Source organism: Gallinula chloropus, assembly GCF_964237585.1.
Source record: "Gallinula chloropus genome assembly, chromosome: 5".
In the NCBI taxonomy this organism is placed as follows: Eukaryota; Metazoa; Chordata; class Aves; order Gruiformes; family Rallidae; genus Gallinula; species Gallinula chloropus.
Genome location: NC_140090.1, coordinates 53,072,140 through 53,097,560, shown reverse-complemented (window position 1 = coordinate 53,097,560; position 25,421 = coordinate 53,072,140). Strand labels below are relative to the sequence as shown.

At 39.7% G+C, this 25,421-nt stretch overlaps 1 protein-coding gene across 2 annotated transcripts in view; it reads right to left on the bottom strand.

Moving 5' to 3' along the window:
• Nucleotides 1-4,328: 4,328 nt before the first annotated feature.
• Nucleotides 4,329-25,421, bottom strand: part of PARG (poly(ADP-ribose) glycohydrolase) — a gene marked incomplete at both ends in the record, with an annotated part of 63,939 nt that continues 42,846 nt past the window's right edge. For both annotated transcript variants that reach the window (XM_084264794.1, XM_084264795.1), the window contains 9 exons: nt 4,329-4,498; nt 5,216-5,344; nt 9,308-9,413; nt 13,112-13,220; nt 13,979-14,057; nt 18,427-18,574; nt 20,896-20,971; nt 21,628-21,688; nt 24,234-24,313. In XM_084264794.1, the coding sequence (XP_084120920.1) occupies nt 4,329-4,498; nt 5,216-5,344; nt 9,308-9,413; nt 13,112-13,220; nt 13,979-14,057; nt 18,427-18,574; nt 20,896-20,971; nt 21,628-21,688; nt 24,234-24,313 (958 nt within the window). The remainder of the gene's footprint in view (nt 4,499-5,215; nt 5,345-9,307; nt 9,414-13,111; nt 13,221-13,978; nt 14,058-18,426; nt 18,575-20,895; nt 20,972-21,627; nt 21,689-24,233; nt 24,314-25,421) is intronic.

The following is a 25,421-nucleotide window of genomic DNA, read 5'->3' as shown; positions in this document are numbered from 1 at the left end:
CGGGTTTGTAGCAGAGAAATAAGGGAAAGAATTCCAAGGGGAAGCAGCAGGCCCTGTGACTGCGCTTTATCCCCAAGGAGTTATCTCCACAGGCTCCAGTTGGTTTTAAGAATTAATAAAATGTATTCCTGAGGCTGGTGGCTGCTTGCAGTGAGATCAGCAATGGCTTGGGGCAAGAGAGAGTGGCAGCTGCTTGCCTGCTACAGTAGCAGAGTGTCAGCACCTTCTCCTGCTTCCCCATCACCTGGGACTCATGGGTACCACGTGAAGGGCGTCAGCCCCTCTCCACCCAGCCATCAGGCTACCAGAAGCCTGTCATCTCCAGGTTATCCAACACGCAGCCAGACGCCTTGTACAGAACACTGGGCCACTTGCATGAGAAGAATTAACCCTATCCTAAATGCAGGAATGACTCACCATGCCCAAGGATGAACTGTGACCGCAGTGGCAGCCGGCACACACCTTGCGCAGGGCACCCCAGCTCAGCCACCAGCCTGCCCTTCCCGCCCTGGCTCATGTCATATGGGCAGCATCTTCCTGACAGATACATCCCTTTGGTATTAACACTGCAAACTTTCATCAGCTCAGCTCCATCTAAAACCTTAGGAGCAATCAGAAATCATATTTTATCCTCATTTTCTGTCACGCTAAAGAATTACTTCTTTACTGGGTTAAACCAAGACTTCTGAGAGAGTTCTATACCTTTCCATTTAGGCGGTCAGTCTCACTTTTACAGACCATTTATGCAACATGTTCATTACTTGTACCTTTTTAGGGTTTTATTTGCTTTTATTCAGTCGTATTTCCTTCACAAAGTTCAAAGGATGCTCAAACACTTACTTGCTTACCAAAAGCAAGCTGGGAACTACACCCATGCACGGCCACACCCCCACGTGTGAGATCTCGCTCTCATGCTCACACCCTTCCAGTGTACAGCAGTTACCTCCTCCTTACGTTGCTACGCAGGTGGGAGGGAGCAACCTCTACTACACTGTACTGGAAGAACAAATTCGTTCCTTTTAGGTATGGGAACACCTGAATTATTCCACTTACTGCTAGAGCCACCTGTAGCCTTGTTCCCCACAGGTTCACGCGTGCTGGCATTTCTCTGGAGGTGTATGATGAGGCAAAGCACACAATATTGCTTCGGTCAGAGTTTTTTAATTGTATTCCTACAAAATCATGTAAACATTAGCATACAGATCCCGAAAAAAAAACCCAATAGAATATAATGGTGCATAAACTGTAAGTTTAGAAGAATGTCAGGAACACTTCAGCAGTTTATAAATTAATATATACACTAATGGGTACTCATCATTCCATAAGAACGCCTCAAAACTGAGGAATTTAGGTGCAAGAGCCGTAAAACAACAGAGGAGCTCAGACACCAATCTCGACTATGAGGCAACACTGCAATCTACATGACTGCCTGTTGTTGTTTCATATTAAGCATTCAGTTTAACTGCTAAAAAGTATAAAACAAAAGTTTCTGTAGGAAGTTTATTTTTATTTGAAATCATATAGCAAACATCCCTAACGTAACAAAACCCCCCCAAAACCGGAATAGCCCATAAACAGGTTTCTAGAAGAGTTACTAGGCTGCACAAAGCTCACTGGCATCTCCATTCCACACTACTGCAAGCAGAGCACCAAAAGGCATCTCCAGCTAGAGAAATCATTTCGGGCCGTTTACAAATGGAGACCAGTGGGTGGAGGGAAAAAAGAAAGATACAGAACACGTATTGGGCTGATGCAAAACTCCTGCTTCCACATGCAGCGTTCCAGGCAGCTCAGCTCTTCACTGAATCAGAAAGTCATGGGAATGTAACACCCTCATTAGTTTGCCAACTGCGGGCTATTGGCTTCAAAGAAACAACCAAGAAAAATACACTCTTCAGCCTGTCTGCCATCAGTGTCGTATTCAAAGTGTTCTTTCTTACATCATCGCCCTTCTGCAGGTCAGGGACACAGAGCAGAACGCAGGGTCTATCACTCACTGAGATGTTTGAAACAGAAAAAGGAATTATTCTTTTCTATTCTATTCATAGAGAAAAAAGAGTATGGAAACCATATCCTAAAGAACCATCTCAAACAAAAGTTGTTGTTGCCCATATTAGAAAATTCTCAGGCATCAGTGAAAATACAGACTGCCTAAAATGCCTGGGATTATCCTAGAAACACCCAATACTGCAGAAACTCTCTTACCTGGAAACCTTATAATAAGATCTTCAGAGAATCTTTTGAAAAATTCTGTTTCTCTGTTTGTAGAGTTGAAGTAAATTTTATGCTATCTTATTTGGCATGCTTTTCATACCCAACAAATCGCTGCCCCTCACTATGAAAATCAATATTTCATTAATAAAGATGTATTTATTCACAATCAAGGGTAGGCCATATTTTGCTAAGTTTTCAGCCAGTTGGTTAGGAACAAATTCGGTTCATCTTTTCTGTAGGAGATCCTGAGTAGTAACATCACAGAATCATGAAGGTGGTTTGGCAGATAGCACCAATTTTCCATCACTTCTCCTTATTAACAGGGCACATTTATCATTGGCAACACATCTAGAAGCACGATCATAGCTGAACCTAAATGCCCAAAGTAAGGACTTAGGTAAAACCCTTATTCCTATTGCCGGAATCTGAGCCAACGCTGAAACACCAGGAGCAGGAGAAAAGAGCCACTAACTCTGAGGGCACAAGTTGCAAACACAGAAAAAGGGCTGAAATTCTAATCCACATCTTCCTTGCAATGGACAAGAAGATCTTTTCCATTAATGCAAAGGTGCAGTGCACTTAAAGTGTTTATAAATGACCCAAACTCTCTTCTGTTGCTTCCATAAGAGCAGCTCAAGCAGCAAGTGCCTTCCTGTACGCCAGGCTGCCAACAGTGTCCAGCATTTAATTATCACATTGTGTTTCAGGCATGGAGAGGCTTTATCTGGCATTAGCATACAGGATTTGTTGATACTAGAGCCTTGGCTTACTACATCTCCTGACAGGTTTTTTATTTGTATTGCTAAACTGGTAATAGCAACTATGACAGACCAGAAAATCTAACATAGAAGAGTCTAAACTTAGCAGTTTGGGCTTAAGCTTACACTGGGTTTAGTCTAGTAGTAGACAAACATTTCACTGGATTGGCCCTTGGCGCAGAGCTGGAAACATTTAATCACAGATGTATCTGCAGTTTTGTGTAAACTACTCACGTACTACAGCAACACTAGTTTGGTATTCACAGAGATAGTAACAGCACAGATTTTACACCGCTTTTGCCCTCCTCTCATTGTTATCCTTCCCACACCTAAAAAAACCACGGTGCAAGCTCATGTTCTTACCTGCAGCCTGCAGACCTTCCTCCCACTGAATCCCAAGTGATCTTTGTTTCCTTACTCATGTTATCCCATGGGGATCTTATACTCAGCAAGAAAGGAGAACTTATACGACAGTACAAACACAACTAGCAGACCTCAATTCAAATGACACGGCCAAGAGCGAACCTTGAGATACTTCAAATATACTGAGGTGTTTAAGACCTGGTTCAATGCTGTAACAGATAGCACCAACAAAATGGTATTGAAGAGTTTTAGGTGGAAGTGTTTCCCTCTGCTTCTACCTTTGGTCACATCTCTTGTTTTCCCATCCTCCCACACTTTTTCCCTCTACTTCTTCATGCTAACTCTTATGTCTGATTCAATCAAGACAATGCAGTTGTGACATGCATGATAGCTCCTCCAGAATGTTTCAGGTTTTAACCAGTTATTACAAAAAGAAAGAAGAAAAAAAATTAAAACCAGGACTTTAAGTTAAACGAATACGTTGATAAGAACAATGAAGGTAAAGTGGCAGCCTTAAGGAGGTAATTGAATGATTACAATTTTCTGTAGGAATGATCATGACAACCGTCTCTCTAAACTCATCCCAGGGGTTCTGTGGCTGCCTGTACTCCAGCACTAAGCTTCCGTGAGACATCTAAATAAGATCCCTGACAAAAGACAAAGGAGTACAGAGAAATCTTCTGAAGTCTTTCAGCAACCTCTTGACTGAAATACAAACATATACTGGAATATCCTGCTTAACAGGGTATAATGCAAACCATTTTTACCAAAGAAATCTTTTCTGTCAACACATGAACAGGGTTTTCATGTATGAAACCACCAAAGAAAATAAATCTCATCTCTCAAAGGGGTTGGATTTTTTTTGTGTGTGTCTTAGACGCAGCTAGCAATGCTGTCAATAGATATTAACTTAAGCCAATTCATACATTATACCCAGCAATTCACACAATATACCAGTGGGAAGAAATGAACAATGTACTCAAATACATTTTTTTAATCTTCAAAGCACAACCCTTTTTCTTCATCATCATCATCATCAGTAGAATCTGCATAGGACTCAACGGTGTTGTATATGAAAGAGTACAGCTTGACATCTGGTCCTGAAGTAGAACAGCTTCTGCATTCCTCAGTGTAATACCTCAGTAACAGCCTGTAAATATCCCCTTAAAAACAAAAAGAAATATTTTTTTAAAATGTAAGACCACGCTGTATGACAAACATCTAAGTGCAGCTGAAGACTGGCAATGCACACTCCTACTGAGATAGGGGCTGGGACGTCTCTCTAAGTGAGCACTGGAAGAGGAGGCAGGCAGCTGATTCAAGGAAACGTGACTGTTCCCAAGGCTGCTCCGGTGGGCTCCCTCAGCTTCCTGCACAAGCCATCTGAACGTCAGGCTGATACCCTCACTGCTTACAAATCTTTGTGCTTCTGCCCCAGAAACGAGACATCCAACAGTTACAGTGGGTGATGGATCCAGTGCTTTTCTTGCACTGCTACTGGGCAACACAACTGACCACTGCCCAGGATCAAGCCAGAACCACTATAAAACAAATCTACGTCCAGAACATGTGAGCAGATCTCCCTTTTTAAAGCACTGAGGTATATTAAAGTGTTGGCAAAGCTTTTGTCTACCAGACGTATCTGTATTTTCCACACTCTGGAGCATAACTCCCAAGTGAATTAGGAAAGGATTCTAGAAGCCTTCTAACAGGTTAACACCCAGCTGATCCTGAATCAGACGAGTTCCCCTCTCTAGGAACAGGCACAAATAAACTGAGATCCTGTTCAGGACCTGATAACAATAATTCTTATCACACAATTCCCATGTAGAGGGATGGCAAAGTCTCTTTGCTGCATGAAGAGATTTCTTTATGCTCACCAATAGTTTGGCCCTTCTCACAGAGAAAAGTGTGCATGCTGTAAATATCCTGCATCAGCTCCACATCTCCAAAGGTAAAATAAACGACATCACGTCCGGCCTCAGCAGCTGCCAGTATCTGTATTAAGGCTGAAAGAAACAAGCAAGACAGGTTACACACATGAATGTAGGATAAAACAATTTGTTGAAGGGAAAAACACAGCCAAGGTTTATGGCACATATTCATTCCACCCATCTCCAGCTGAACACCACAAAGCAGCTTGAGCAGCAGGTAGGTAAGCATTACTTCCACTTTTAAAACAAAGTAAAAAACACTGGGACCTGCGGCTCAATGTTGAGGTGTTGGAGTCACTACTGACAACCACCCTCACTTTCCAGATAAACAATGTCCTTAAAAATCAAAGGGGGTTTTATGGTCCTTTCCCCTGTGAAGCAGCATGCAGCCATTAGTTATCCAGGGAAAATGTGTGACAGTGTAAGGTGGCAGAGCACCATCTTACATCCTGGTTTAAGCTGCATGCTCTGAGTCACAAACAGCGAGGGCAAAAGCACCCATCACAATTTCCATTCTCTCCCACCCTTCAGAAGGCAGGGAGCCAACACTTGCACCAGGTAAGCTACACAAAGCAGGAGCTGACCAAACTTTTACCTCCCAAAAGGAAAGCTGTGCTTCTGCAGCCTCCTACTGTGCAGTTTAAGGTGTCTATTTTACCTATAATACAAGTATGCAGCATGAAATAGAAGGGCTTGTTCTGACCTATAAAACATGAGCGGCGATGCCAGGAATTCAATTCAGTTTATCTAACTTTCAGCATTATGTCAGACTTGCTGGACCAAGCTGCACCCTGAGTCCTGCCAAAGGCTAGCATTACAAATCAGAAAACACTGAAAAGAAAGAAGAATGTGTCCTAACTTGGAAACTGATTTTTGCAGATTCATCTTGAGAAATTGTCTGAGGTATTGATCAATGGTCCGGCTGCACCAAGTAACAACCTATGGCAACTGGAGAAAGTGGCTTTGGTCCAGCTACATTTTCTCCCTTCTCACCCACCTCCTGACTTCTCTGCAGATGCCCATCAGACATCTCACCGAGCCAATTCCATTCACCAACCTGGCAGAAGAGTTACACAACAATACAATTGAAGCTAAGTGTTTTCTGCTGGATGAGCAGCTGAACTGGCCGAGTGTAGGGTTTGCTAAGAGCCAGTGCTGAAGCAAGGGAGGGCATCAGAGCATACACCCAAAAGCAGCAAGGGGGAGAAGAGGAGCCAGAACCCTTTTAGGCAGCACCAAACTGTTCCAAGAGTGCAGCTTTTTCACCAACCAGCTCTGCAAGGCTGGGGTGTCACAGAGGCAGGACATCAATCACAAGGTTGCTTCAGGTAACAGTACAGCAGTCCAAATCATGGACCCCAGCAACTATTTGATCTACTGCAGCTTGTCTGATTTCAGAGCCTATGGGTGCTGTTCTGATATTAATTCTTTTCTTTCGTAGCCAGCAGAGTTAATTAAAATGTGATTAATATTGTGTCTGTGAAGATTAATTTTAAATAAAACAGTCTGTGTATTGCATTACCACTTGCTAGCAGAAACTAAATAGAAAGCCGTTCACAGCTCAAGAACCTTTCATGTTTAAAAACGGAGACCTAATAAAGTAAGGCATTCTTTAAGCAAAACAACCTCCTGGAAACCCAAAGCTAAAATTATAAATGACACGATTCACATGTGAAATTAATCTCAATCTGGGAACGATATTTTAATTAAACTACTAAACCAGCTGTGGATTTGGTAAAGCTTCAGTAGTTCAGCCTTTAAAAGGTCTAATTAACTCGCTTGCATAAGGGAACAGAACCTAATGAATCTTCTCATTCACTCCAAACAAACAACGCAGTTACACTTTACAGAAGATACTAAAAATACTCTACTGTTTTTGAATTGCTGTAAATCTTATGAAATGAGAGTCAAAATTTCTGTCAAGAATCAGGCTTCACGTTCTTCTGGACAATTAATGACATACAACACCATATGAAGTTTCCATGCTACTGATACAGAAAGGAGCATCACAGGAAAAGCAATAGAGCCCATGGAGGGGGAAGGAAGAGGACTGTAAGGATTTGAGCTCTCTTGCTCCTTGCATCCAGTTGACGTGATCCCATCTAACTCTTCTAGACTCTCACTGGGAGGAATGACTGTGCTGACACACTTTCTCCTACCACCCAGCAACAGTGGCGGAAGCGTAATACAAATTCCCCTGGGGACTCCACTCTCCTCACAGGTCTGACCTGGTCACAGTCCCTGGTAGCCAGAGGAAAGGACGTTCTCACCAGGAATCCCCCACTGCTGCAATGCTGTGGCAGCGCAGCCAAAGCCCGGGGATCGGTGTGAGGAAAGCGGCACCAGACACGGCAGGGACAAACTGCACGCTGCAGGCACAGCAATGCCACGCTGGGTTAAACACCACATACACCTTGTCATGTTGCCCAGCATCTAAGTTCAGAACTGCAGTACTGCCACAGTAGCACCTCAAGGTTGCTCTCATTTACACAAGGCAAGGCATGTGCTTTTCTCTCCTTCCTCTAATCCTACAAGGTCTTTTAAAAACTGATGGCAGTCATCCTATTGAACTGCATGTTCTCCGATGAGTAAGAATAACAATTCAGCTGAAGAGTATTTTCTCACGGTCATTCAAAGTTAAATATCTTTGAGATGTCTCATCACATCACCTCTTTTACATTTTCAACAGAACACTTTTCCAATCCTCAGACTGTTGCACAGAGCCCCTGCAGCTAGTAATTGTTAAGTTATCCTCTTGGTTGAAAAGCTAGACAAGATCTTCCAACTTCTCCCAATTATATAAACATCCTCTTTTTCAGTACTGAAAAGTCTTAAGTTCATACTAAAATTTTGTGGAAACATCCCTAACTTTGCTGGAATGTCTTGTTTAGGTACCAGGTCCTTATAAATTAAAGCTAGATAATTTTTTCCTCCCTTAAGACAACTTGAGTTTTCACATCATCCGTGACCTTGAGTGAAACTGTATTTTATACACAATCACATTAAACCTTCCTGACATTGGCATAATCAAGTATGATCAGATCCTACAGTAAATAACTACTTCTGATATGGATGATCTGCACTTGGCAGCCCATTTTATCTAATGGAAATCAAAAACAACTGTCAGGAAATCAATGAGAATTGAGAAAAAGAAACCCAGATGCCCAATGAATAAAACACATTAAGAAAGAAAACTAATGAAGCTGGTAGCTCGGTGATTGTCTCAATGTAACCACCTAAAGCTGTTCAGAAAAGCAAATTTTATATAGTCTCCAAATGTTTGAAAACAACAGAAATGTAAATTTGTACTTAGAACTAAGTGAATCAGGATATCAATTTAAATGTTAGGATCCACCAGTGATGGGAAAAAGGCTTAAATGAAAGTAGGCATGTTGTTTCTGCCATGCCATAAATACTCTAATTAAAAACAAAAGAACATGAGAAAGTGAGTGATATAGCAGGCAAGCGTGGAAAGACAGCAGGATGGCTGCATGACTGGAAGCCTCTCTGGTATATACAGCAATATGTTAAGGAGCAAAACTGAACAGTAAGCATTGCCAGCACGTGTGTGAAGCCTTGCAAATTAACCAGGTTCTTTAAACAGCTCTGCAGAGATACGAATTTTAGGCACAATCTATAAAGACCACTTCAGAAAGGTCAACAGACTTAGATGACCGAGAACTGCAACAAACGTGTTGCTGCATGAACGCGTGCCCGTGCTGTTGAAGGTTTTAGTGCCAAAGGTCCTTGTAAATCCAGTGTTTCACTATCATGTACTTACCTCAAACTTTAAACTGAAAATAACACATAAAAGCAGCGGGCACTTTTATTGTTTAAGGCCACATTACTCATGGCCTGAAGATCAAAGCTAACAAACCAGTTCTGTGAAGGGTTTACCTATTATTCCAATTCTTGGCTATAAGGTATTGCTAGGAGCAAACCCAAAAAATGTACTTGAACAGCAATAAAAAATAAGGCCCAGAATCAAAATCTAACCTATTCGATTCATACTGACATTAATGAATTACTACAATTTACCTTTTAATCTGGAGTCCCCTCCGAAGGCACCACATCCCCAGTTTCCTGTAGCTATTGCAGAGAGATGCTGAGGTGGAACATTGGGTCGAGAGAAGCCACAGTAGGCCTGCAGACAAACAAGATATTGCAATATTTTCAAACTGCTTTATAGCAATACCAAATTCAAACACACCATTAATCTTCCTTTAAATCACTAGAGAGCTTAAGAGAAGAATTAGACAAAGGTGCTGATTCCTAGGGATTTCAGCACAGCTGTTGGGTGCCACGATTCAGTCTGCATAAGGAGCACTTGCACATCATCAGGTGTGTCCAGCTTCTTGAGTGTTCTCAAGTCAGCACTGTTAGTGTATTTTAAACATCCAAGGAACGTTTGTATGAAACCTGCGGGTCAAACAAGCTAGTACTCTGGCTGTGTGGACAATAATTCTTCAAGCTCCATCCTCCCAGCGAAAGAAATGGATTGGTGCTGCACAGAATGCCATTTTCTTTTCAACTTTTATTTAATGGGCGTGTGTTTCCCAACTTCCCAGGACACCAAGGACAAAAACCACCTCGACAGACACAATGAGAAAGTCAGCACACACTTGGAAGGACTTCAGCAGTGATGAAAGAAAAAATATCTGAGTATGTGCTCCCCCACGATTTTTCATAGCAAATAAAGGATAGAAATAAAACTAATCAATTTTTTTAAAAAGGAGGGAATATGCCAGTATTTTAAATTATTTTTACCTAGGAATACAGAAATAGGAAACCTTTTTAAAGCAGTTTTAAAGCAGTTAAAAGCTGCTTCTTTTTTCAGCTACAGAAATGAATCTGGGTTTAAGTTGTACACAACTGCAAAGACGGGATTCCTCATTTAGAAGTTGTGTGATGCTTACAATTGGTTTCTTTGCATCTCTACACAAAATTCTCATAGTTAAAACTCTTTGAAACATAACTGTTCTGAATATCATCATTCTTAGGGAAGCATTTCTTGTCAAATATGAAGCTGTAGCTTTTTCTAATTAGAAACTATCAAAATAGCCTTAATGACATTTGTGAGTGCAATTGCAAACCCAATTCTACATCAGTTGCTCCTTAGGAAGTGGAACCTGCCACTGGAAAAATTATTGACTAATGTGAGTCTATTAAGCAATAATCTCAAGAAGCCAGCAAGGATGTAACAGTGACATCTCTTTCACACTTATCTGAAAACCTTCACGCTGAGACCAGGTAGAGTTACTTTTCTTTTCCTTATTCTGAACAATTTATTCTGAATTAGGCGATTTTAATCTTGTTTTCTGAGTTAAACCAGAAACAAGGGCCAGCCTCAGACACCTACCTATTCTGAAATCTAACCAAGAGCGAAGACCTGGTCCTTTACACAAATAGATCATACAAAGGAGAAATCGTGCAGGCGTGTGAGAAAATACAAGTTGCAAGAAGAATCACTTTCAGTCGTTCCAATCATTTCCTTATATCTAACAAAATGCCAGACAAGAAGGAACCTCTGGACACTGAGCTCTATCTGCTAATATATAACACACTCATATTTTAAAGCCTACGTGCATATACTGTGCTTACTGAGGCCTGGTTTATTAAAACATAACAGAAATGGGGTTCCATCAACTTGTTTTCACCCACAGCAAAATCTGAAGGTTAATACTAATTTTAAATCAAACTGAAAAAACCCCTCACCACAGTAATTTAAAAAAAATATTTGATTTGCTAAACTATTATAGAACCTCCAATAAACCTAATGAAATTTTTACTGTAGTAAACAGAGAATTAACCCAGGCTTAAAATTTTCTTTAAATACCAATCAGTCATCAAACAACATCATTCAAACCGACACACTGTATAGAAGTTGCACGGATCTACCATAATTCATTTTAAAAATCCAAACCCAGTCAATAATATTGAAAATTGTGGGCAGATCATAAATTCACTAGAGTAGGTAATTTGAATTTTGTACTAAGATATCACTGAAGTTTACAAAATTTATTTACTGTCTTTTTCAGGGATAATTTCATTACCAACCATGAAGAAACAAGCTGATGAATGTTACTTTAGTAAGATGCTAAGGCTTTACAACTAAATTAAATTAATCCTTCAGCACTGTACATCATTTCTGGGGGGGGGTTAAGGAGGGGAAAGATGAGCTTTCAGGAATATTCCCTTTCCAGTTGAGAATTGGGAATACACTGCCCTATGTTTGAATTTATTTAAAATGCGTTCTATATTATTCTATACCCTCCTGCACTACAGAAAGCAGACTAACAACAGTAGTATTGTGCCTATATATTTTAACACCCTAGCTAAAGCAGAGGCCTGCTGCACCTATAAACATAGACTTTATCATTAGCATGTTTTGAATCTAAATATAAACACAGTAATATGGTATAACTACATCGCCTCCCCAATAAAAATAGCATTTCCATTGCTGTAACAGGCCACAGACCTTTCACTGCCTAGCAAGGGCTCCTTCTGGCCCATTCGCCTTCTTACTAATTTATGAGAATTTGCAGATTAATACCAGGCACCTCTTGTTCAGAGAGAAAAACTGCACGGGGAATAAGAGGAAAGGCCTTGAAAACACTGACACAGGTTGAAAGATAAGGCTTCAGAGCGGTGAACAGCTTGCTGATGGCAATTACTAGTCACTGAAAAAGTACAGCCTCAAGACCTGGGAAGACTGCTTTAGTTTCAAGAACAGGAGCAGCAGTAAAGCAAGAAGTAAAAACAAGTAACATGAAAATCTCAGCCATGCAACATGGTAATTACCTGCTGCGGCATGGGAAAATAACCCCATGCAGGACACAGTCCATGGCAGAGACCAAGGGCTAGAAACCATCTACAAAACTTAAACACCTTTTTTAAGAACAAAATCACAAAATAGGTAGGGCGGGGAGGTGGGGGGGGAGGCAGTGGCGCAGTGGGAGAGAAAGGATGCTCACTGCAGTTCCAGCTTCCTTTTGCAAATTGCTCTTCCATCAGAACAACTTTGGTGACTAAGACTGTCAAAAACAATAGCCACTGGAGCAGCACAGCTTTGTGTGCACACAGCTAACACTGGGCAAGGTCAAGGACCGACTGTTGAATGCACAGTGATAATGACTAAATAATGTGTAAGAATTATTAGCAGAAAGAGTACTGTTTCTGTATGTCAGTCCAAAAGTTCTGTTTAAAGGATTAACTGGCCTGACTGAAAAGTCTCTCAAATACCTCCTTTGCTGTAGGCTGTAACTGACATGTATGTACACATATGCAGTTTTAACAGCCCTCACAGCTATCATGCAACTAAAGATATGAATTTATGACAGCTGAACCTGTTTATGAACAGACAACATCGATATATGAATAGATAAATTCCCAGGTAATATGGCAATACCTCAGAGCAAACAAGAAAGATGGAAGAAAAGCAAGCAGCACTGTATTTATGACCTCTCACATGTTAAAATAAGGCACCCCCTTCTCCACCTTGACAGTAGGACTAAGCAGAGCCAATCACAGGAAGAGAACTTAAAATCATAGTTTAGAAGCAGGACTGGGAAGAGTTAACAAAATATGTATCCAAATTTCATTAACGTTCTTGAAAGTTAAATAAGACACCTTTGAACAGCATATCAAAGGATAAGTGTCATTCTATTTGACAAGCTTCTGCTTTAACATCTGAGAGCACAACCCTGAACTATACCTTTTCTAAGAGACACAACTACACAAAACTTCCCTAGCAGAAGACAGTAATACAAAAATATTTGAAAAGGTGCTATAAACATTAATGAAACAGCCTTAGGCTGCAGGTTGTTGTAAAAAGCCACTGGCCTTGTTGAGCTCTCTTCTAATTTTCTCCGGGCCAAACTGATCAAGGAAACGTCTGAAGTGAAACGCATCTATAGCAACAATTTCAGTGTAGCGCCGCTGCCATTCATCCCTGGAAATGGAGGGAGGAGAAAAGTAGATGCCATTAGTTGCTTAATACTGGAAATACAATTGTGACCCAAAATTCCTTGCAGAGCTTCTCTGTGAGAAGCAACTAGAAAGGTGAGCTCATAACAGACAATGGAGCACTCTTCTTCTTTGTAAGCCAGGTATGAAAGCAGCATCAGAAGTGAGACAGGTCTCCCTATAAATTTAGAAGCACTCTGGCTAGACTTTGGGCATGAAGGTGAAACAAATCTAACTACGTGGCACTGTTTGTTAAGTGCCTAAGAACACCACAAGGTCAAAGTAAAGCACTTTGGCTCTCTGTCTTCCTCCAACATTTAAATGAGTGTACATTGAGTATGTTTCTATGCCAAAAGAATAATTTTGTGTATGCACTATAACAACGTTGTTGGAGAAAAAAACTGAAGAGTTCAGAGCTTTCTACATCAGCTGCACTGTGGCACCTGACATATCACTGTCAAAGTTCTTGTGACATTGCAATCCAAACAAAAATTTGGATGAAATACATAAAACGTAAAAGATGTTGTTTTAAGAACTGACATATTGGCAGGTACTATTTATTAGGATTAATATCTCATTAGTAATATGACAGCACTTTCTTAGCTTCTTAGGTCTATGGAAGAGCAGGATCAATCAGTCAAATTCTCTAGCAATTGAAATGCTAGTAACTACTTTAAGCACCACGTTTTCAAATTTATAATCTTTATTTATTCCTTCACTTGAAACATTTGTGTGGAACTTTACCTTGGGGTCTTATCTTCATGGCTTCTTGCCCACCGGTAAGTTTCTGCATAGCCTGTGTACTCACTGTACTGCTCAGTACCTGAAACAAATGATTTTCCATATTACATACAAAAACAGGTACAAATTTTTTTACATGGCAGCCTTTCATAGGAATCAGTGCTTCTCCAAAGGAACACACAGCCCTCAGAAGCAAAGGGAAACAGAAACTCACATCTACACCAAGAGATCTTATTGTAACCACTGGAAGCTTTTCCACAGATGATGTGGAGCATCCTCCACAGAACATTACAAGTGCAGATCTATGTATGATGGCCAGTATATAACAAGATAGTTTCCAACTTTGCCACACAAATTCAATAGCTTCTCAATAAACTGCCTGTCAACTTTAAGTTTCACTATCTAACAAAGAATATAAGACTTTGCGCCAGCAGCTCCTTGCTTTATTCTTTATTGAAGCTACTGCTTGTGTGAACACAATGATAAAGTAGTCACTCCACTAGTGAAATGTGGCAAGCCTACTTCATCACAATTGAGCAAACACCTGGGCTGACAGTTTAGGAAGATACTCAAACATGTAAATGGTGAGCAGTATGTTTACACGTTTGATTTCTCCAACGTGTTTTATTCCTCTAGCAAAATTAAAACCCACAAAGCAGAAGAAAACGCTGATGCTCAGAAATGAAGCAGATTTCAACATGTCAGAGTTACCCAGTGTGGTGCCCTACAGTCCGGAGGGCAGCCTTACGTATGGCTAGGTAGGTCTGTTAAGCTTCCTGGTCTCACTGGGAAATAAATCACCCTTTCTCCTTATCATTCTGTTGTGCATTTGTTCAGCATCTTAACTGAGAGTAAGGCTGATAACAACCTTTCTAAATGGTTGCCTTTCACCTCATCTAACCAATCTTCAGGACCTTATTTCAAGTCCTGAGGATGCACAAATGCTTCAGAGAAGTACTCCTAAAGGCACACCATAGCAAAAAATCACAATTTTTCCCCATTTTGAGCTCACAACAGCTGAATTTCAAAAGTAGGGGACTGAGAGGAATACCTTGCTTGGAAAATCTCAGTTCATACAGATACAGCTTGGCACAAGTTATAAACAATAAGAGTAAGAAAAGGACTGTTAAACAACTTCCTAATCACAAACACTGGCACCAGCTACACCTCTAAATGCAATAGAAAAGTAGGTTTCAGAAAGGTGTAAGTCAACAGGACAAAAACTCTGATGACTAGTAAGAAAAGTAACACCCATCTATTACACAGATCAGTGAGAATGCAAACGGTTAAATTTCATCTCCAAGTTTTTCAATCTCCAAGTACAAGTTGAGCCATCAGAAACAAAACTATTCACTTTTAACCTCATCTGACAAGGGAATCTGAACATTTGCTTTCAGTAGACTCAAGCACAGGAAACACAGGCTCTTAAGAAGTATTTAAAATGATGCATATATTGAAGACATTTTCCCCATTTACCCCAATGACTTTTAACAGAACAGACTTATCAGGGCTTCTTTAACTCATCTGCCCTGTTATCCACTCATCATTTAATTAGATTTATCTAGATGATTAACCATACTGAGGGCACAGAAATTCCATAAGGCTATTTTGAAGAGCTGCTGTGTGAAATGAGGGGGACGGGTAAAGATTCCTCACTAAGAATTCACTTCCTGTTACAAAATCCAAGTCCTGGACTGTGACGGCAGAATATGCCTAAACATTCACACACATCCACGTCCTCATTCAAAGAACAACCGTGAGAGCAGCTGAAATATTCAGAAAGTCAGTCTTCCAACTGAACTGCAGGCTATCAACCTTCAGTAAGACTTTTCCTGACATAGGTCAAATTCTGCTTTGCTGATACGCTTGGAAAAAGCATCTTGGCAAATAGTAAGAAGAGACAGGTGAGGGAAGCACGTGACTTTCTTTTCTAAGTGCTCCCTTCAGGAGACAACCTAGCAAAACTTCCAACTTTGAAAAGGAAGCATTTCCTTTGGTGCCTAGCATGTGGAAAGAAAAGGACAGGTTATCAAGCTATTGCTAGCAGGATAGATTAAATGACAAATCAAAGCTGGCTTTCACAAAGTTCCTTGTTTTCATTAATTTTTACAAAAGTGTAGTGTCTGACGACGAGAGCACCAGGAAGCAAACAAGCAAATACACATATATATTAAAAACAACAAAAAACAAAAGATACCAATAACAGAGAAGCTCAAAGAAATCGCACAAACTCTAAACTCCTTTCCCAGAAAGCCAAAGTTAATGAAAATCAATGGGTTTTCATAAGTGAAGCTCTGGAAATTTGTCAGACAAAAAAATGGGTATTCAACTGGCAGCACTTTTGCCTGCAAACTACTGGGATACAGACTGCTGTTGCTGGGAGAACAGGAGCGCTACAGGATAAGCTAATGTTTCTGGTGAACATTTTCTCTTCCCACAAAAAATAAAGAGGTAAAAAAGCCAAGCTACAAATAAAACATAACAGCACAGTTCCATCACAACTTCAAGAACAATCTACAAACACTAAACCAAAAATCCTAAAGTCAAAAGAAAGTATATGCAAGTATCATTCAACAATACATTCTTCATGAAACTTGCAGTAATTAGAGCATCAGACAGTGAAACTGCCAAGTATTAGTGCTCATGGCATCTCACACATCTAGAAAGAGTTACAATTATTACTAAGAATATATCCTTCTCAAACTCCACAGTCTAGCTTTTTGTTTGCATATGATCTGTATGGCATGATAAAATTCCCAGGGATTGGGGAAAAATCTCCACCATACTGTCCCTACAGTATGTGTTATGAGCTAGAAACTCGAGCTCTGAAGAGGCAGTACCACTAGCACTGAATAAAAGGAGGACATGTGAAAAGCACAACAGCAGAGTTTGCAGTCACCAAAATAAACACGGATTTGTTGCTAAAGCTGAGGGGAAGGTCCTTCTCCCTCTCTGAATCAGTTCTTCTGATTTCTTTCTTCTGCCACCAAGAAAGAGGTCTTCTACCTCTCTTGACAGGAGCATGATCAGTTTGGTAAATCCAGCTGAAATACCATTTTTCCCCCCTGAACCAATTGTCTGATCTCATTGACTGCAAGGGTAATGTGCTTAGAAGTCTTTGAAATGCATCGCTAAGAGATGGCCAGGACTGGCCATTGTGCAGTCTGTGATTTAAAGCCGCCTCATCTGCTCTTCATGCTGCCCAAGTATATTTAAACTCAAAGGAGGAAAAAGAAACCTAAATGAAAAACACTGACACTTATTCACAGCTCTACCAGAAACCCAACTGTGGGAATCTTTGGCACTGCTGCTGACATCTCTGTAGGTAGATGTCTGTGCTGAAGAACTCAACTCTTTTGTATGACCAGTTCCATATTCATTACAGCAGTGATCTTAACCAGATGCCCTGCAATCACAACAAATTTAATTTCTCCCCAATTTCTCAGACTCTTCTTCAAATTTAAGCTACATATTTATACCCATTAGGCCGCTGAGTCAAGATGCATCATAAAGAATGTAATTTATCAATAGGATTGTGAAACGCGGTGGAGACTTGGCTAAGAACTGAGGTGGAAGAGCTCCAGGGATGAAATTAAAATGATGGAACGGCCATTTCCATTAGGGAAGAACAGCATATCATAAATACTAATTGCAAAGTATTCAAGAAAACTAAAATGTAATATTGCTTCAGTGAAAGAAACCCCAACATCCTCACCTTTACTTGTTCATATCAAATCACTGATTTTACAGGGGTATGAAATAAGGTCTTTCAAAACATTCATTTAGTGTTTTCCCCCAACCAGTTATTACAGAGAGAGCTGTGCTCTGTTTTTACTCTCCCCAGAAGAGCCTCACCCAGAAAATGGATACGTTAATCCTGCTATAGTATCACACCCAAACCGCACAATAGAAACCAGCAATGGCCATGAATTTTCAGGCTCCTTTTCTTAGAAAGGTAATCACAAAAGACAATTTATCAAAAAGTTTTCACAGAAAAGGCATAAATTTATAGTAACCAGAAGGTGGTTCCTCTTCTTAGAGTTTTCAATCCCACTGATGACATCAAACGTTACGCATTCCAGAAAGGAACAAAACCCCTGATTTATGGTTACAGAAGCATTACCTGCTAACAGCTGGAACCACCTGATAGCTAGTAATTGTAGCTGTCACTTATACTGCCCAAGAGCATTCTTCAGCTAAGCCTAAAGACACTGAGTCAAACCCTTATGTAGGATAAAAAAGTTCTGTTTGCTGTCACTTTTTTTTGTTGTTGTTTCCTCTAGAGAGCACAGCAGCCCGATAGTCTTAAGAGGTGTGGTAATGAAGGAACCTCTTTGTTAATAAGTATTTTTAATTCCCACAGCATTTAAACGCACTACACTTCAACTTGAAATACATTTTCTATCTATAAAACCAGAATAAGACATGAAATATTCAGTGCAAAGTCTAACCTGTGATGATAAGACATTCATTGTGATCCAAGACTTCAGTGATGAGCCTAGATACAATCAGTTCTGGGTTGATTAGAAAACGAATTTCTTCTTGCACTAGTCCTGCCCCGGTCACTCCACCTCCAACAAAACGGTTTGCAAAGTCAACCTAAGAAAAATACATTCAGGAAGACTTTGAGATAAACAATCAGCACAAAATCATTTCATTTACCAAGGTAAATAAAGCTTGTATACGTTTCAAAAAATTCTATTGACATCTGCCGTGACTTAAAGATAGAAGGCAGCAGCACAGAACTCAATTCACAATATGCTTTTCTTTCTTCCTTTCTACTCAGAACACTTAATATGAGCAAGATATTACACAGCAAAATAAGGTTTTGCATCTGAAATGCTCTGAATCTAAGTTCTGTGGGTTTTCCTTGAAGAGCACATGTTTAAGAACAACACACATTCCAGTGAACATGAAAGATGAGAGCAGCAATTTACAGTATTCTTTTGCATTTTACAGACACTGAAGAATCATTAAGTTGTCCTTTACCAAGCACTTTGCCCCAGATGTCCACACTGAAGCATTTTTAGATTAGCACTGCCCCATACCAGTTGTTCTGTACCTGAAGGAATCTCTTACAAATCCTCCTTGAAATGTGCTTGAACAAGGCAAATCATTTGATCATCAAGGTTTCTGCTTGAAACAGAAAAGCTCTGGACTATTGTTTGCTGCGTAACACATTTTGCAAATTACTTTATTTTTATATAGGAAACAGTTTTAAAAGGATTTGGTTCATTCAATTAAGTGATTACTATTTATGCCCATGGAAATTTATAATTTTTAAAAGTCATTTCATCTTTCCAATGCTATTAGCTTCTTACTGAACTTCATTTAGATAGGTGATGAGAGCACAGTTATGGGAGTGGAACAAAAGTTGCCAAAGTAACGTGAACATCTGTGGAAGTTACAAACTGATTCAGGAGGCAAGAGTCAAGTCTAAAGCACCCTGAGACCCAGCCACTGCCACGGTAAGCATTCCTGAAGTCTACCCTGGAAATACCAACACACTTCAGTTGTTTAAGATTTACTGAACTTGACTACAATACAAAAAAGTAACATGAAAACTACCCAAGCATTCAACTGTACATTAGCTGTGCCCCTCGCACAAAGTCCCTGTACAAACACATCTCCCTGTCCCAGAGACACATTGTGTATGGGCATGTGGCCAGCCCTGTCCTCCACTGATGCCCACTTGCTGACTAGACATCTAGGATTGACCTTGGTGACCTGACTCATCATCTTGCCTTTGATGACCACCAGCCTGACAGCAAAACTGTTACTGCCACCATCGCTGCTTTGTTTGTCCCAGCCAATCATAGAATCATAGAATGGTCTGGGTTGGAAGGGACCCCAAGGATCACAGAGGTCCAACCCCGCTGCCACAGGCAGGGCCACCAACCTCCAGGCCTGGATCTACACAAGGTTGCCCAGGGCCCGATCCAACCTGCCCAGTGAGGCTGGGGTCACTTCATTGTCTTTCTCTGGTCATCCTGCACACTCTTACTGTGAGCAGAGATATTTTGTTTGTTAAGACTTGAAATAGCCAGGAGGAAAAATATGACATCGTGGACAATACGCATTTTCTGAGAGCACATCAGAAACAGTACATGAAAAGGCATAATTCAACCTTCTCTCACCTCCAAGGTTATAGTTGAATAGAGACACAGCAGCAAAATGGTTATTATTGAGCAGTTGCCCAATAATAAAAAATGTGTGTTTCAATAGACATTTGAGTGCTGAAGTTTCATGAAGTCACAAGACATATGAACGTTTGAGCAAAAAGAAGTCATCCTATTCTCCCTCCTCCTTTTCCTTTGCAATGCTTGTTCCTGGCTCAAGCACTTATAATTCTTTATTGATATGTGAACCCTGGAAGGCAGACTTTTTAAGAAAAACAAAAATCAAGCAACTGATTTGAAAACTCAAATATGTTCCCTGATAAAGATATGGACAGCACATCCTCCTTAAGAATTTCTTTTGCTGACTGGCACCCAGACTGAAACAATGGTGCTGGCAGCAGCAAGAAAGTTTCCTGAACCACTGACCGGGTCACTGTCTGGGGCACAAGAATAATTTTTAAAAATAAACTGAAACCCTTGACAACTCATCAAGATCACAGTCTGAAACTGATCTTGTCAATCTTTGATCCTGGTTTGAACCAAAAGACCTGAAGCTGTCCAAGGCTTGTGATGTTCTGTCAGCTCTTTCTGTACCAGGTGCATGTGCAAACCTAGATGAGCTGGGGAATACTGACAAGCACCAATACTGCCCATGGAATTAATTTTGGTGTTTCTTTTACACTGCATAACAACTTGTCATTTAAGTCAATTGAAGATAAAAAAATAAGTTCATTAAGCTGACAGATGATAAAAGCATGAGAAAAACATGACAAAGCGACATTTACTGCTACGTGCCCTTACCTGGAGCATACCTTGTCCATTGCTTTCGATGGTGCCTTCATAGGTGACGTGCAATCTAGACAGCTTTTTCTGAGATCTATCATTGAGGAGAACATTGTGCAGAAAAGATGATTACAGAATCTCCACAAAGGCATGCACATTTAAAGAAAAACCCATCTAAAGCTCAAAATTCTTTACACACATTAAGCATAGGGCATTTTAAAAAGAAAATCCTGGTGGATTAAAGAAAATGTATTTGCTTTTCAAAAACAATCTGTAAAGGTTTAACAGCCAATTTTCCCAGTTTCTCCACCTCTTTCACCAGAAACCCCAAATTTGAAATCAAAGCTCTACATTTTTCATGCAAGGTTTTCCCCACATTAATTTGCTAACCAGCAAGAAAGCTGCAACACAGCTTTCTTCATGTTTGCATGCTGGTTATCACTCATGCTTCATGGTATTTCCTGTCCTTTCTGAAATCAAGTCCTCTCTTTCCCACTCAAGCAACAGCACTAAGGACACGCTACTGTTTTAAAAAATCACTGAAGGCTAGTTTGCTCCACAGGGAAACATACTGGAAAACTAAGGGCACTCAAATCACTTGTGGCAGTTCACACACTTCCCTCTGTACCTCCCTCTGTAATAATTCATACCAAACACTGATTTCTGTAGTATTTCCAGGCCTGAATCTGCATGGGATTCAGTCATTACTGACTTAAGAAATTTCTTACATGAACAGGAAGTATGACTTACCTTTCCCAGTCTGGAAACTCCTGGAGACACTGTCTTGTAAATGTCACCAATCCTGTAGGTTCTACAATCAAACCAACCCCAGAGAAAAACATATTAACTCCTGGAGCTTTACTCTTTAGGCTATTTTAAGTGGGTTAAGCTTTTAAAATTGCAACACCATTCTTAGCAGAAACACAAGAGCTTAACTTTGCTCCAGAGCGGCACTGAATCTTCTCCTGACAGCCTACACTCAGGTTGAAAACACATAACATGAAGACCAAAATACTCACTGTTCTTCTCCCTTTGGAGTTGGAGCATTTTCCTTTTTCCAGATCAAAGAAAAACTTCAAGTGAATTCCACTATTAGAAAGACTCAATTGTTGTAAAATGTGCTACCACTTGTGAAAACTGCCCAGAGACATTGTAGAAGCCCCCTCCCTCGAAATGTTTAAGGCCATGCTGGATGGGGCTTTGGGCAACCTGGTCTAGTGAGCAGAGCAGGTCCAACCCCTTGCCATGGGCAGGGTGAACTAGATGGGCTTTGAGGTCCCTTCCAATCCAAACCAGTCTGAGATCCTAGGAAAAAGAAATTGTGAACCTTTAAAAGTGACTACTGGTCCGTATCAACAGGCAATGCACAGTGCAGTTAACCTATGGGTAGGTGAGAGTAGCAGCTCATATTTGAGAAAGTCCTCCTAGGTCAATAAAGATGTAGTGTCAGTGGATTCCAAATCCAGCTGTTTTCAGGCCTGCCAGAACGCTAATGAAAGTCAGTGTATTTCAACTGAGAAGAGACTCCTGCCCAAAGAGAAAAAGAGGAGCTATTGCTCACTGAAGGAATGAGGCATTATCAACTTCCCTTCTTCTACTCAAAAAAGTTCAGTTTTGCAACAGAAAGAAAATAGCAACCATTTATTAGGTGATTTCATCCAAATAAAAACTTACTTTGAGACTCATTTTTTTAGCTCCAGTAGGTCTACTGCACTGGCTTGTAAAAAAAAAATAAAAATAAAAATCAGATAGTATGTAAAGCATAGGCATATCCTTCCAAGAGCCTTAAATAAGCCTGTGCTTTTCTTCAACATTACAGGAGTTTAGGGGAAAAACTGGTTGCATACTCTTAAAAAAGTGCACAGCTTTTACTAATGAAGTGTTTTTCCACAGGGGAACTCTGGTATCCGCAGCAATATTTTACAAATTAAGCATTTAGCTTTTGAGCACCAAGTCTTCAGCTGATATAGTCTCCACTGTATTCTTTTACAAGGAATTCACTTACCATTTGCAAAATTAGTACACTGATTTATAGAGCTAAGTTACTTCAGTCTAACTAATTCCTTGGACAAAAAAGAACAAGAAATGGGCTCTTTTAAAGGTATGACAGGAATTTTTAATTCAATAAAAGAGCACTCAAGAATCTCATTAAATATTGAAGTTATAGCGTTAATAAATCCAAAAAGGCAGTTCCATAAAGCATGTTCCAAACAGATTTCATATGCACAGGGGGTCAGGGACAGCTGCATGAAAACTATTACTTGGGCATTTAAAATACCCAAGAATACTATAACTCTCTTCAGCCCCACACATAGATCACAATTTACTTTCTGCCTCAGAGCTTTAGTTCTATTGACAATGTTGAAAGTTTGATAGCTGAAACAGGATGTAGCTGCATTTAATTTGTGGTGAATTAAAATGATGAACTGAAGATAAAGTGAAGCAAGGAAAATTATTTTTATATTTAACAGCTCAAAGCTGGCTTTCTTTTAAAATAAGCCTTTCTGAGAATATGAAGCTGACAGTGAAGTATTGACATGTAAAGAAAAAATTCTTTAAAAAATACTATAATGAGGATATTACTGCAGATGTGATGTATGCTACTGTAATAAAATCTCTTTCTCTCCAAAAATACAATATAAAGGCTCTGATACAGTTCTCAAAAACAAATTTTTGTAAGCTTATTCAGATGTTCAAATTCACAGTAACAACAGAAGATCTGTCTACACACACTAAGGAAAGTATTATGTAGTAACTTCTAAAAGAGTTTGGAATGTGTCATGTCTTCCCATCACTTGTTTTAGTTGTACTGGACAAATCTTACAACAGCTTAGCTCTGACAAAACAGAAGGGAAAAACCTGTTACATCAACACAGGTAAGGGAAAATCCCCAAGGGCTACAAATGCTACAGCTAAAGGACTAAACATGTATACTCCAGGAAATCTGTAGTTTGATTCAGAATCTTTATGACTGTGATTTTGATGACTATGTATGGTGTTAAGTTCCCTCTACATTCTCACTCTGACATGGTGCAGCAAATAGTTGCATATATTACAAACTTTATACATATGTATAATTATATATATTTATATAAATAAAAAGTGTGCATGTAAAGGGGCTGGGAAAATATTTCTGTATATATTTTACACACCCCCTGTTTACATATATTTGCGTGCGTCAGAAAAAAGAAAACGGAATCAGTTCCATACAAAAAAGTTTAATTGCATGCATCATTTATATGAGAAGTGACATTAATATGACTATCAGCGTACTTAGCAAGCTGGCTTTTACTTATATTGTGATGCTGCATAGCCATTTCTAAATTTAACGGGATTAAAATTTTTATTTTTCATACTTTTTTCCGTGACTCTCCTAAAATAGCAGAAAAGGGTCTTAAGTTTCTCAGGCTTCCTTGGTGACCGTCCTTCAAACAATCTGAAATGCAAGAAATCAAAGCAATTAATTATATTTCAAGGATATACTGTATAGCAATTAGGCTACTTGTTAATTGTGAATTGGTTTTTTAACTATTATGCATATATTTCAATTAGCCTTGAATTCACATACTCTACTGTGGAAAGAATTCACTAGACGGCCCCCCTCTAACATGGGTCTTCAGGAGTAAAAAGTTCATTCACTTGCTAAGTTTTTGACTAAGCAAATGCCTATCTCAGACAATTTTGTATTACCAAAAAAGCCATACAATTTCAATGTTAACACCCCTGAATGCTACTAGTTCTCTTAGCAACAGACTGGTCGAGCACTCCAAGATCCAAATGCCTTACCCTACTTTCAGGTCAGTGAGTTGCAGAACTAATGCAACCATTCTGCTTCCAGGAGTTGCACTGCACCAGCAGCATTTCTAAAGAAAAGAACCCACCCCCCATGGAAATGGCTTCATCCACTGGGATGCTACTGGCATCACTGGTAAAAACCTAAGCATTGAAAAGAAGCATCCTATTTTTAGCCATTAAGTGAAAGCATTCTTTTTAAGACTAGCTGAAATACTTTCACTGCGTCATCTATCTTCCAGCAACTCGAACACGCGTTCCTTAATTTCACTTCCAACAAAGTGACAAGGTATTGTTATTGACAACACATAATGGAATTTATCTGGAAGGAAGAAGAATTGCGTCGACTTCAGAAATAATATCCTTTGAGTAGGAAGTCCACTAAAAGATGTCTGGTCGAGTGAAAGGCCTGAGGACATAAAATTTCCCCCCCCCAGTAGTCTAAGTAAAGGAATGACACAACGTTATTTATTTGTTTCCATGAACTAGAATGACAACCTGCCTTTAAAACCAGAACACTGCCAGATGAATTTAGCTTTTAGTAGTGAAGTGAACCAGATTTTTTACAGTATTTAAAAAATTCTTATGACATATACATGCTGAGGAGACTAATTTCACTCAAAATCTATATTAAGTCACAGAAAGTAATTTTAAAAAGGATAAAAAGGTTCTAGGAAAACTTTTTTGTTCTTTGAATAATTCATCAGGACTTTTACAGTCCATTTTAAAACAGGCCAAACTACAAATTCTAT